Source organism: Schistocerca piceifrons, chromosome 10 (assembly GCF_021461385.2).
Source record: "Schistocerca piceifrons isolate TAMUIC-IGC-003096 chromosome 10, iqSchPice1.1, whole genome shotgun sequence".
Taxonomy (NCBI): domain Eukaryota; kingdom Metazoa; phylum Arthropoda; class Insecta; order Orthoptera; family Acrididae; genus Schistocerca; species Schistocerca piceifrons.
The window spans coordinates 8419639-8433675 of NC_060147.1; the positions used below are offsets into that span (position 1 = coordinate 8419639).

The window sequence follows — 14037 nt, forward strand, 5'->3', positions numbered from 1 at the left end:
CACGAAGTACGGGTTTCAGAGCCACACTGTAGGTGACTCGGGAACGGGAACTGGGAGGGGGTGACAGGACAGAAGAAGGGGAAGCTATGAGACGGAATACCCCCCCCCCCCCCCCACACACAAAGTGTACACGTACTTGCCTGTCTTTTACCTTAGCTCAAAAAAAAATGATCACTCCGAAGCTAGCAAGTTTTCTTTCTTTCACCGGTGCTCCTTAACGAATCGACGCCTCTGCCTTTCGGCGAGTGATCTTCACTTCACAAGTATTTCTATTCTAACAGGAACTTTCCTAGAATGTTATATTTGTGTATTCTCTAAGGTCAAAATACTGTACACCTCGTAAATTACAGTTATAAACCAGCTACAGTTTAAAGAAACCTTCACCACAATTGGTTTACTTCAAGCAAAGCACAAAGATGCAGAAGAAATAAGATAAAGAGCACACCACCACATCATTAGTCTCGAGTGAACAGTTTGTATTAAAACATATAAAAAAGTTATTTAACTAAAATTATTTTATTTTTATTCCTTTCAGTACACAAGAAGAATCACTGTACAAAGTAAATTTAGCTGCCAATTCACAACAACTTTCAAAAAATAATTTCTTACACCATTTAAAAGATGGTTACAGTCCTGTATTGCAAAGTTCTTGCCTGAAAAGAGAGAGGATACAACTTTGCAAGGGTGACACCAATGTTAAGGGTAACACAAGTTCACAGAATCTACAACATCATTCAGACAGATTTGTATTTTTGTGGTAGGTAAGACTACTGACAATTTTTTGGAGGCAGCCTGCACCTTTACAAACAGAGCTTTTACGAATGCCAGTCTAGAATCGCCCCGTGCAGAAAAGAAAATTACCCAGTTTTACAAAGTTTCTTCAACTGCTCTTTTTTTATTTTTCACACAGCGACAAACTTGCGGGGGTACCCTTGTTGCCAGAAAATGAAACAGAAGAAGAAAACCCCAATTACCGTCTTTCAAGAGACACACTCGACATTTAACCCTGCCTTATTGTCGTACAAATACTTACGGGCTCTGCAATTTCTTTTAGAACCGGTTCCCGAAATACCGGGTCAATTTCCAACATGTAAAAGTATACAATAACTTTGTACAAAAATAATTCAGGTACAAATTACAGTCATATTCCCAAATACATATAAAACACAAAATTACAATAGTAGGAATTACAAACATTTTCCGAGCATCAACTCGTTGTCAGTATTTCTGTTCTACGGGCACTCGTGCACAACTAAAAACTACATTAAAATGGTAACAATTCAAAAAAAGAAAAATAAGCAAGTATCAGTTCACAAGATGCATAACAGTCATTCTCTTTGGTTTTTTTAACTGCAGTTTTGTAAGAACACAGATTCTTGGCACAATGCTACACAGTACAAAGAACTACAATACAGTTCTGTCATCTACACTACGATACACTACACTACTTGGCAGAGATTAAGTTGCTGCCTCTACGAGAGCACTGTCTAATAGTCGTAGCATTTAGTCTCTCTTCCCTCGCTGTGGTGTGGCAGAAGTCTGGTACCGTCCACATTTTTTCCACTGTTACAATGCAAACGCAATCTTTATTTCCCCTCACACACAGTGTGAATGGAACTGAGACGATGATGGCAGTCAATAACTCCCAAAACAAGTATTAAGTAATGTATATTGCAACTTCAACTAAACGATTCAAAAAGGATAATTGTGTGAGGGGGGGTGCAGCTTCCCTAAATTGCAATATAAACTATTCTCTCTCCTTTGTGTGGACGTCTAATAAATTGTAAAATGTGACACGATTGTTGTTTCAGAGACTGCTGTAAGTAGAGAAATCATTCTTATTTCTTTAATTTATCCAGATCACAACTTTTAGTCTTCAGTTTTGACAGTACACTGGAGTCGCCTTCAGAATGAATACTGCAGAATACAGAGCCCCATAGATATCAGTAGAAGTGAGTGACAAATCTCTATGCTGCAACATTTGACGAATCCTTAGGTGATAAAAAACTGGAGTGACGATGGGGGAGGGGGAAGATGGGGGAGGGGGAAGATGGGGGAGGGGGAAGATGGGGGAGGGGGAAGATGGGGGAGGGGGAAGATGGGGGAGGGGGAAGATGGGGGAGGGGGAAGATGGGGGAGGGGGAAGATGGGGGAGGGGAGGGGGAGGAGACAACAGTTCACATAAAAGGAATGAGAACCAACTGCTGTAGACTCAAATGGGGAGGATGCCAAACTGTTGAAAAGAACAGCTATCGTCTTTGAACACACTGATAGAATACGTGAGGAGAAATTAACACATTACGAGTACACAAGATGTCCAGGGTATGGTAGAAATATTAGAGCACAAGGAATAAGAATTTATAATGGAGGAACTTTGAAACTCCCAAAGGGCTCCAAGACACAAACACCGTGAGCAAAGATTCCAACGAAGAAAAAGTATAAAGACAGGAACAATCCAATTTATAGTAATGGGCTTCACAGATGATCAAAAATAAAAAGAATAGAGTAACAGCTATCTTCGTTTTATGAAATACTCTGCTTATTACTTTTCACTTTGCCAGATCATTTGCTTGGTGCGGGACCTGCTTGGTGCGGGACCTGCTTGGAATGTGCTACAATTGCAAAGATGACTGTTTATTAGAATATATCAATAGACAAGAGGAGTTCAGGCAGGTGCAATAAAAATAATAACAGAAACATTCAGCTTTCAAACTAAGCTCTTCATCGGACGTAGAAAAAACTCCCACAGTCACAGTGCCTGGCCACATGTGTGGGAGAGTTGTGTTCATGTGAACGAATGTAAGTTTTGCACGTCTGGCAAGGGGCTTTGTCCAAAAGCTGAGTGTTTACAGCATTCTTTTTCACTGTGCCTGTCTGTGGTGCAGTGCCTCCTCTATGTGGTCAGTAGCAGTCTATCCTATCTGTGTTCTTATTCTTCTGCCCTGGATTTCTCACTGTTGAAAAAGTGAAAATATACAAATAATGACAAACAGGCATTACACACCACGTGTAAGTGGCAGATACATTCATTTATCACCAATGTAATATTTTACTAAAGATAGCGTTATTACTGTTCTGTTTCTATTACATTTCTAGCAAAACCAGATGACTAAACTCGTACTACATCTCCATCTCAAAAGCCTTCTCAGAATTAACAATGGCCCCAAACACACACAGTATCTGCCATTTCCATTGGCTCCGAATCCTTTTCTTTAGCTTACGTCTCAGCTTTGCATAACACTCGTGTCAGCCTAGTAAAATTCTGACAGGTTTGACACGATTCTCAGTAATGTACCAATATTTCAAAATGTACTCTTCTCTAGAACAGTTGTTTCAAACACATATCTGCAACAGTAAATTTGTAACGTCCTTTTTCTCAGGCGGATTTACGATTGTGTGTCTTTCCCTCTTGCAGTTACTTCAGTTTCACAAGTGTTTATCTTTCATAATGTCTTACCAAAAATGATCACAGGTATTGACACAAATAGTGTTGAATTTGACACGTGTAATGAATTTGAGAGCTGCCTCAAACCAGTCTCTGGACTGAAGACCATAACAACAACAATGAATATATGTCAGGGGCCAAATGTTTGTGTTAACTTATGACACACATGCTTTTTTCTTGCTCTCTCTGACAATTCTGCCCAGCCATGCCTCAAATGTCAATGGAAGGCATATCTCCAAGTCTTACAAATTTATCAAGGCTCTTCTGCAATGTGTACAGATGTAGCAATATCTGCAGCCGTCGCCACAGCCACCTGCATTATAATGGTACACATTGCTGTCATTCGTAATGACGGACTCACTGTGCATTCGATGTACGCTTGTAATGAAAACAAGTCTGGAGAGCAAAATGTATGCAGCTATGAAACAGAAGATTACAATTTGGCAACAAAGTCACCCTTCAGCTGCTTTCATCGGGCTTTCTCGTTTCTTTTATGCGGTGCACAAATTTCTCTTCCACGTTAACATCTTCAGGTCGAGTTGTTGCACTTCGTAAGACTCAGATCAGAGGTCAATAATGAGAGGATTGTGTCCGTTCCATTTTCCAATCCTCCCGTTACATATTAACCTTCACACTTTCAGTACTACGTGCGGATCTTCGTGCCACCTTTCAAAACTTCTGTCACCGATAACTCTCACTACAGTATCTCGAGCGACGGAAACTCCAGCTCGGAAAGCCAACGGTGTAGGAAAAGATAGATTTCTGCTTACCATACAGATGACACGTTAAGTTGCAGACAAGCAAAATTAAGAATAATTGTCTCAACTGTGTCTCTCTGCAACTTAAAATGTCATCTTTAGGGTAAGCAGAAACCTATCTTTCCCTGCCTCAAATGTCTTCCACTACCACGTGTGACACTCACAAACAAGAAGTACAGAGAGTGATTACATTTACACATCACAAATGTGCGAGGGCCAGCAAAGGTACAAATTTTGCAAATTATTGACACCTGCCATCAAGCGTACACAGTGCGAGGGGTTAACTGTCACCCGTGTGGGAAAATAAAGGAAGAGGGTGGTGACCAGTGGCAGAGAAAGAGCCCGCCCGTCGCCCACCACCAGCGAGGGAAGCGAGTGAGCGAGGAACTTACATGTGTTCCGGGTGATTCCGGACATTCTCTAGCAGGTCCGCAGCCTTCATCTGGCCGGTGCAGATTTTATGCACGGCTGTCATCAGAGGGAATCTGAAAATGAGAGAAGGAACATTCACTTTTGTGACAAGACCTCTCACCGAAATTTACAGCTTCAAAGTTACAACTACATAACCGGAGCAATATCACCACGCATTACCCGACTGTAGTACGAGTACTTCTCTGATAACTGCCGTGAAGCTCACCTCTCCAGATAACAACTGGAATAACACACGCTTAAAATTGGGTGCTACCTTGCATATTTCACGCATAAATGATTTGGTAATTGGGTAAGGAAGTACCAGTTCAGATCTTTTTTTTTTTTGTGGTTTTAGGGCACACAACTACAGTGTTCTTTAGCGCCCAGACTAAATTACGAATGCACTGCAAGGTAAAATGTTAAAACAGCAACTAAAAAGGACAACACTATAAAAGGCACATTAACAGGGATTAAAAGAAGACAGCATAATCAAATGTCAGACAGGTTTGTCAAGTGGATGAAACGAAGAATGCGGGCAGCTGCTCCTGGGTCATCCGCTAAAATGGTATCCAGAGTACACGGCAGGCCAAGATCAATGCACAGTGTATTAAAATTCGGACATGTGGCGTACCGTCAGCAATTGCCCACACGGGCAGAACGGCGCCAGTGCAGCCATCAGCAGGTGGCGGTGGCTGAACCGGCAGTGTCTGATCCGTAACCGGGCCAAGACTACCTCCTCCCACCGAGAAGGGCGCGAAGAGGTCGTCCGAGCCGCGGGGAGAGGTTTCGAGGCCCGAAGCTCGTTTTCAGTAAGTGTAGACCGATCGGCACACCACAGCTATAAAATGCACTGACAAATGACCCTGCTAAAATCAGATGAAGGCACAAAACGAGAAGCTGTCCGAAGCTGGAGGACCGCAGCCTTGGCCGCGGCATCTGCAGCTTCGTTCCCAGGGATACCAACACGGCCAGGAACCCACATAAAGGTAACCGGAGAACCGTCGTCCACCAGCTGGTGAAGAGAGCGTCGGATCAGGTTCACGAAAGGGTGAACTGCATACGGATCACTGAGGCTCTGGATGGCGCTCAGGGAATCGGAGCAGATGACATAAGCAGAATGTCAGTGGCGGCGGATGTAAAGAACAGCCTGGTAGAGGGCAAATAGCTCGGCTGTGAAGACCGAACAATGGCCACGGAGCCGGTATTTGAAACTGTGTGCCCTGACAATAAAAGAACACCAGACCCCGTCATTGGTCATAGAGCCATCTGTATAAATGAAGATCGTATTAATGAACTTCGAATGAAGTTCGACAAACCGCGAGCGGTATACTGAAGCTGGGGTAACCTCCTTTGGGAGAGAGCTGAGGTCGGGAAGTATCGTGACGGGCAGCCAGTGGCGAATACATACGAAGCGCGCATGCCGTGCCAAAAGGAGCAGCTCGTGATCCTCCTGTTCCGGCAGAGACCTCACAGGGCTCAAAGGAGCCACTGTGGAGGCTTATCACGGGCTTATCTGAACAACTTTACGAGGAGTATGCCTGACAACAATCCGAATTATGAGGAGGGCCTATTGGTTTATAAAGAATGGGTTACGCAAGGTGACAGTGAGAAGCCACTAAAGTGTTCGCAGTGGAATCTTTTGCAAGGTTTCAATTTGGTTTTTTTGTTTGTGTTTATCGAGTGGAAATTTATTCACCTTCTTTATTTTTGCTTTCTTATGACCGTACCTGGCAGAACAAAATCCGTTTTCTTTCCTGTTACATCCAGTAATGACAATAAAACAATAAACAACATTCATTTTGATCCCTGTATATTTTGTCACTAAAAAGGAGCTTTTTTCGCAGCACGAGCGGCAGGTCCGATTCCGAGAAATGGAGATTTCTGCTCGGAGAGATGACTAATAGTACCTGTTCCACCTGTGAAGACAACTGAGCAGTTAGCTGAGGGAGAAGCTGTCATATTGACAATCTAGTGCCAAATGTAAAGGCTTATAGTGTCGCACCATTAAAAGAAATTATGTTTTAGCACTGCTCAAGATCTGATCTTTTAAGGTGTCGTCAGTGTGACACCGAAGGTACACTTTCTCACGTCAGACAGAACTGTCGAGTCCATTTTTACGCACTGACAGCCGAGTGTCAGAAAGTGTACCTTTAACGACAGTCATTTTGTACATTCCTGTCGACAATGTCTTTTGCGTTTCAGAAATGACGACAAAATGTTTAGGTAATCCAAACAGCACATATCGAGATAAAAGCTCAAAAACTATCCTGCAGATAGCCGTTCGAGAATTTTTTTCCCTTCGAGAATGTCACCATACTATAATGCACAATTTTACGTATTTCTCACCCAAGTTTGGGCTGCTTTACTGTAAGGAAATGGTTCTACCCGTAACAATAATCTATTGCTCTCTAAACGTTCTTTACACATACAACTGCATCAATTTTATTAACACCAAAGCCAAGAAAGCATTCAAAAATGCGTATTGAAACTGTAAGAAAAGGAACACCTGAAAATACATCTGTAGGATCCATAATAGTGAAGAGGTAACGTTTAAAAAAAGTCACATTGTAACTGAAGGTATTCATTTGGACTGTTAATCTATTGACTGTTCCAGACTGGAACCTACCTCGCCTCCATGCCTTTGCTCTTGAGCATGAAGTTCACCTCTGCCGCTGTGATGGGTCCCTGTAGTTTCTGTCCATTCAGTAGCTCTTTCTCCAGCTCTTCAATCGACTGAAACATTCATCGATACAGCTGCAATTATTTGACACACACAACAACATTGTCAAAGAGTGTAAAATACACACACATACATTCTCTCTCTCTCTCTCTCTCTCTCTCTCTCTCTCTCTCTCTCTCTCTCTCTCTCTCTCCCCCCCCCCTTCAAAAAAATCCATTTGTCAAATGATAACATTGTCTGTTATGGGCTATACAATTTTCATATTTATTTGTTATTAGCCAATCTCAACTTTTTAGTCATTGTCAAGCAACCTACAGGGTATATGTGACTAGTCTATTCTCACCAGCTGCTCGATAGTTCTCGAACGAACAAGCTGATATTATTTGAAGGCAAGTGTACAAAGCCCCAGCACTGACTTTATAAAGCAGTCAGCCCAGCTGCTCTCCTGGACCCCACAAGTCTTTACCGTCAGAAGTTGACAGTAGTCAAGTTTTCATTTTCAGTGGTGCAACACGGCAACAAAATTTGCCTGACTGAACCCAAGTGCAAGTGACTGATTGAGTTTTAAAGAATATTCGCGTGATCTCACTATCTGTTAACAATACTGAATCTCTTGTGTTCATTTAATAAAAGTTAGCAGTTGTTAATGACTGCACAAGATTGTGCAGTCTGTATGTATGTGTCAGTAAACCAGTTAGATAAATCTTACCAAAGAATAAATATTAATGATAGTCATATACAATTCCTGATGTCAGTTTCCAAAAACTGAAAAGACGATGTGACAAACTGACAAGTACAAGGACAAACAATGGCTTACACCTAAGTTTGGCACTCAAAACTCTTACACCAATATCAGTACGAAAAAAAGATCGAAATTAAATATATTTTGATAAAGAAAAATGGCGAACAGTGGGGACCCCACACACTAGTTTGTAACATTACAAGTCAAGATAGATGTAACGGAACTTTAATAGCGTATTTGCCTCTATTGTTTACGGTAGAGAGATCGTCATTCCACTCCTGTCTGTATATTTATATATAATATTGCCTGAATAAAGGCTGGGCGAGTGTAAGGCTATTGTTAAAAATGCACGCCATGCGATTTGTTACGATTTGGTCAGTCATAATAATAATAATAATAATAATAATAATAATAATAATAATAACAACATGCTTTTGAATACAATTAAAATATAACGGCAATACCTGTTTAGTGTTATTGGAAATAATATGTAGTAAATTAATGAGTGAGGTAGCCGATCCTATAAGAAGAGGTAAAATTGGGCATATTAAGGTGTTTTGCTTTATATCGACGAAGCCGATGATACGGCGTCACTTTTTTTCCATTTACTCTTAGAAATGAACAAGTAAAGAAGTGCTAATTGCGCGTAGTGAAAAAATATAGGGGCGAGATTTAAATAACTACAGTATACAATCAGACTAACAAATGGACATTTAGTTACACAAAATCGTGGATAGCGAAGTGTGGTCATTAAATTGAGTACACCTACAGGGCAGTCAATTCCGGGATAAATCTATACGCATCTCATGAGGGACGCAGTATTGAGACTGTGTGTGTGTGTGTGTGTGTGTGTGTGTGTGTGTGTGTGTTTTTTTTTTTTTTTTTTTTTTTTTTAATATCGTGGAGAGCGGTCTTCAATTTATGAAAAGGAGAAAAACTGTATCATTACCATTGACTGTTGGTGTCAAGCAACCAAAACTGTTCATCAAAGGGTTTAGTTGAATGAGTGGTGACTGCGAAATAAAACTGTGAACAAAGTTATGTTAAATAAAACAGAAGAAACAAGACAGTTTGGTCGTACCTGTTATTATTCCAGAAACTGTAACATTTCTTATCGTTGTACAAAGCCTTTATAGACGATTGTTATGACAATTTGCTTCGAAGGTATCTCGTTACGAGTTAAGTTTTGGGGACCTGGACAAGAGGGGGTAGTTCGTAGATCCTAACTACTGCAGCTATTCTGGAATCAGGTGCTACCGTGACCGTTGTGTGTTGTCAATGGCTTAAGGTTACCATATCTCATGCTCTAAGATCGACGCGCCTTTCCTCTTTGTATAATGGTGCCTCACAGCAACAACGACAACGCCGACGACGAAGGAAGATACGATAGAAGTTCACAGTTCCAAAGTGCCTTGCCAGAATACCAACCACATTCACTGCATTACACTGTGGTACACTTTCCAAACAGTCGCATCGCCAAAACATTTGCGTCACCAATACTTGTAGTAGTATGAGTCCAGAACACAACTGGAGATCAACTATTCGAGCAAGACACTCTTATCCGCCACATTAGTAACTCACACGAGTGCAACACCAGAACGACCGCAATTCCTCGTATGCAGTCTAGAAAGTATTGGCGTATATCAGTTACTCAGCCCCACTCCCAACCAGCAAATTGCTTTGATATGTTTACATTCTAAATATTAACCAACAACAGTTACATAATTTTCAAAATTCTTATACCCCACTACTGCAGTGCCCTGTTTATTGATCTTACTGGTCTGATGCTAAGCACTCCAAAGGATTAAACAAACACAGCCACAGCATGCCGCTTACCTTTCCAGTCTTGATAAATGCTTCACCGACGCGCCTGTTCCTGCCGCCGAAACAGGTCGTGATGAGGTCAGCCACACCGCAGCTTTCGAAGAAGGTGGACAGCCGGGAACCGGGGAAGAAAACGTCGACAAACTTTATCATCTCCATGAGTCCCAGCCTGATGACGGCCGCTTTGGTGTTGTCGCCGTAACCCAGCCCATCCACAAACCCCACGCCAACTGCAATGATGTTCTGTAGGGAAAAGAAACGTCGCATTTCAGAAGCAGTACAGATCAGGGGAAAACACTCTAGCACTCTCATTTTGGCCACAAATAAAGACAGATACTCTCGAGTGAGGAAGGACAAGGAAAGTGTAAACACACGCAACCAAACTCAGTGTAGCAATAATTTCCTACAGTAATGACACTGAAAGATACGTACAAAAATGATTTAAACATACGAGAGGTGTAAAAATTGCCAGAAACTAAAATTTGATATGATGCCGTAAGACAATATACAGATAAATCATAATTAGGAAGCAACAGCAACATTATGTAAAACTGTGTGTTGAAATTTGTTTAAAGTATGTGAGTTTGTTTTATTGCGTATTGGTCTCTCCATTTTACATCATGTTGTGGTATCAACATATTAAATTTATCATTTTTATATGCAAAATTCAGACAAAATCATTATAGATTTACTTATGGAATGGACATTATGTAACCAACAGTTAAGTGTATCACCTGGCCATGTAAAAATAAATAAGTATCAACTATTAGCAAATTTTCTACACACATAAAAAAAAAAGTTTTGCATCACCTCCATTCCGAGACTTCCGGAACCTGTACAGAAAACTGGAATAGAGATCAACATAAACATTTCCATCCTTTTCATTGCTCATGAAAACCACACATTGCATGTTGTACCACCATACCGTGAGACCTTCAGAGGTGACAATCCAGAGCGCTGTACACACCGGTACCTCAATACCCAGTAGCACGTCCTCTTGCATTGATGCATGCCTGTATTCATTATGGCATACTGTCCACAAGTTCATCAAGGCACTGTTGGTCCAGCTTGTCCCACTCCTCAACGGCGATTCGGCATAGATCCCTCAGAGTGGTTGGTGGGTCACATCATCCATAAACAGTGCTTTCCAATCTGTCCCAGGCACGTTTGACAGGGTTCATGTCTGGAGAACATGCTGGCCACTCTAGTCAAGCGATGTCGTTATCCTGAAGGAAGTCATTCACAAGATGTGCACGATGCGGGTGCGAACTGTCATCAGTAAAGACAAATGCCTCACCAACATGCTGCCGATACAGTTCCAGTATCACATATCATACAGCCGTTACGGAGCCTTCCGTGATCACCAGCAGTGTACGTTGGCCTCAAAAATGGTTCTGAGCACTATGGGACTTAACTTCTGAGGTCATCAGAGGACATCACACACATCCATGCCTGAGGCAGGATTCGAACCTGCAACCGTAGCGGTCGCGCGGTTCCAGACTGTAGCGCCTAGAACTGCTCGGCCACCCCGGCCGGCTATGTCGGCCTCGCATAATGCCATCCCTGTAGTGTTTCAAAAATTTCTGCATAACTGTTAGAACCCAAAACAGCAGGGATCCTCCACCTTGCTGCACACACTGGACAGTGTGTCTAAGGCATTCAGCCTGACCGGGTTGCCTCCTAACACCTCTCCAATGACTGTCTGGTTGCAGGCATATGCGACACTCGTCGGTGAAGAGAATGCGATGCTAATCCTGAGCGGTCCATTCGGCAAGTTGTTGGGCACATCTGTACTGCGCTGCATGGTGTCAGGGTTACAAAAATGGATCTCGCCAGGGACATTGGGAGTGGAATTGTGCATCATGCAGCCTATCGCGCACAGTTTAGTCTTGCCATGACGTCATATTGCTGCAAGAAAAGCATTATTGAACATGGTGGCGTTGCTGTCAGGGTTTCTCCAAGCCATAACCCATAGGTAGAGGTCACCCACTGCAGTAGTACCCCTCGGGCGGCCGGAGTGAGGCACGTCATCATCAGTTCGTGTCTCTCTGTATCTCCTCCGGGTCCGAACAACATCACTTTGGTTCACCCCGAGATGCCTGGACACTTCCCTTGTCGGGTGCCCTTCCTGGCACAAAGCAACACTACGGACGCGATCGAATCGCGGTGTTGACCGTCTAGGCACGACTGAACTACAGACAATACGAGTCGTGTACCTCCTTCCTGGTGGAATGACTGGAACTGATCGACTGTCGGACCCCCTCCGTATAATAGGCGCTGCTCATGCACGGTTGTTTACATCTTTGGGTGGGTTTAGTGACATCTCTGAACAGTCAAAGGGACTGTGTCTGTGATTAATATCCACAGTCAACGTCTATCTTCAGGAGTTCTGGGAACTGGGGCAATGCAATACTCTTTTTGATGTGTGGGAACACAGTAACTAGCTACAACAGAGAGTCCAGGCTTCACAGGTTTGTATATTTTGGGAAGCACATAGAAGATGCATGTGGAGAGGTCATTGGGATGCGGAAGGAGATTGACTCATGAGGGGGGGAGGGGGGGGGGGGAGAACATTCTGGGATGGGCGTAAAAATTTCAGTAGAAATTGGAGGTTACACTGGACTTCCGGGATGCCGTCACTACGACAAAGGTCATAGGTGGAGCACACTCAAATTTTCTGTGAGGCAGTCACTGTGATTCATCAAATCACCGGTGGAGCTATTCTCTGCAGGGAGGCTGATTAGGTCAATGTTTGTTTTTGTTTTGATGTCGGGAATGGCTGTGCTTTCGATTGTTGGGAGGTTTGTTTTCTTGGAAACAGATCTGGGGAAGGATGGTGGGGTGAAGTTGGAAGGCGACCACAAGGGTCATACGTGGGAGCAGGGGAGGATGATGGTTGGATGATGATATGAACTGGGAGAGGCAAGGTTCAGTGTCGGGATTAGGTTGGCTTTGGGTGGAGGGATTGACAGCATGAAGTTTTTTTCACTGTAGAGATCAGGAGAAGGAGAATAGGTCTTTGACGAGTCCAGCTGGAAGAACACAAGTGTGGGACTGGAGGTGAGGCCTTTGGACAGACTGAAATTTCTGTAGAATTAACAATATTATGGAAAGGAAAGCTGCCACTCACCTTATACGGAGATGCTGAGTCGCAGATAGACACAACAAAAAGACTGTCACAAATAAAGCTTTCAGCCCGTATGGCATTTGTCAAAAAAAAATGACAAAAAACACACACACACACACACACACACACACACACACACACACACACACACACACACACACACACACACACACACACACACACACACTCTCTCTCTCTCTCTCTCTCTCTCTCTCTCTCTCTCTCTCTCTCTCTCTGTGTTGTCTTTTTTGACAAAGGCCTTACAGGCTGAAAGCTTTATTTGTGACAGTCTTTTTGTTGTGTCAATCTGTGACTCAGCATCTCCGCTATATGGTGAGTGGCAACTTTCCTTTTCATAATATTGTTAACATTCCATCCCGGATTTTCCATTGTTTGATTTCTGTAGACTTAAGATTTTTGGTGGATAGATTGACAACAGCATTCTGGGTTTGTTTACATTCTGGGTTTAATGGTATGCTGGGAGAGAATTTAGGGGTATGTGACAGATGAAGTTCAGCTAGGCAGGGTTCGGGTGCTACGAATGATCAACTCGGGAGGGGGCAGGGTGGGGAAAAGACAGGTTTCGACAGGTGGCAGTCGTAGGTGACAGCAGGATCTCGACACTGTGGATAATTTATGGAGGTGGTGCCTGTGTCTGGAGTGCTCTTCCAGGTGTTTGAAGGCAATGTTTTCAATTTGGGAGAGACAGTCTAGGCAGTTGGGACGACAGCACAGTAGCAGTTTCATGTGCAGAGACATCTACATCTACATTTATACTCCACAAGCCACCCAACGGTGTGTGGCGGAGGGCACTTTACGTGCCACTGTCATTACCTCTCTTTCCTGTTCCACTCGCGAATGGTTCCCGGGAAGAATGACTACCGGAAAGCGTCCGTGCACGCTCAAATCTCTCTAATTTTACTTTCGTGATCTCCTCGGGAGGTATGATGGTTCAGGGATACTTGGCAATGGAGATTTGTTTTTCCAGTTTCAGGTTGTCGAAGGTCACAGTGAAAGGAGGGTGGGATGCAGAAAAGGGTATTTTTACAG

The 14037-nt window shown here is 43.0% G+C and overlaps 1 protein-coding gene across 2 annotated transcripts in view; it reads right to left on the reverse strand.

Moving 5' to 3' along the window:
- Window positions 1–14037, reverse strand: part of LOC124718907 (glycerol-3-phosphate dehydrogenase [NAD(+)], cytoplasmic) — a 113943-nt gene that overhangs the window by 51496 nt on the left and 48410 nt on the right. For both annotated transcript variants that reach the window (XM_047244555.1, XM_047244556.1), the window contains exons 6-8: window positions 9873–10103; window positions 7241–7347; window positions 4596–4688 (exon numbers count right to left, since the gene is read on the reverse strand). In XM_047244555.1, coding sequence (XP_047100511.1) covers window positions 4596–4688; window positions 7241–7347; window positions 9873–10103 — 431 coding nt within the window. The remainder of the gene's footprint in view (window positions 1–4595; window positions 4689–7240; window positions 7348–9872; window positions 10104–14037) is intronic.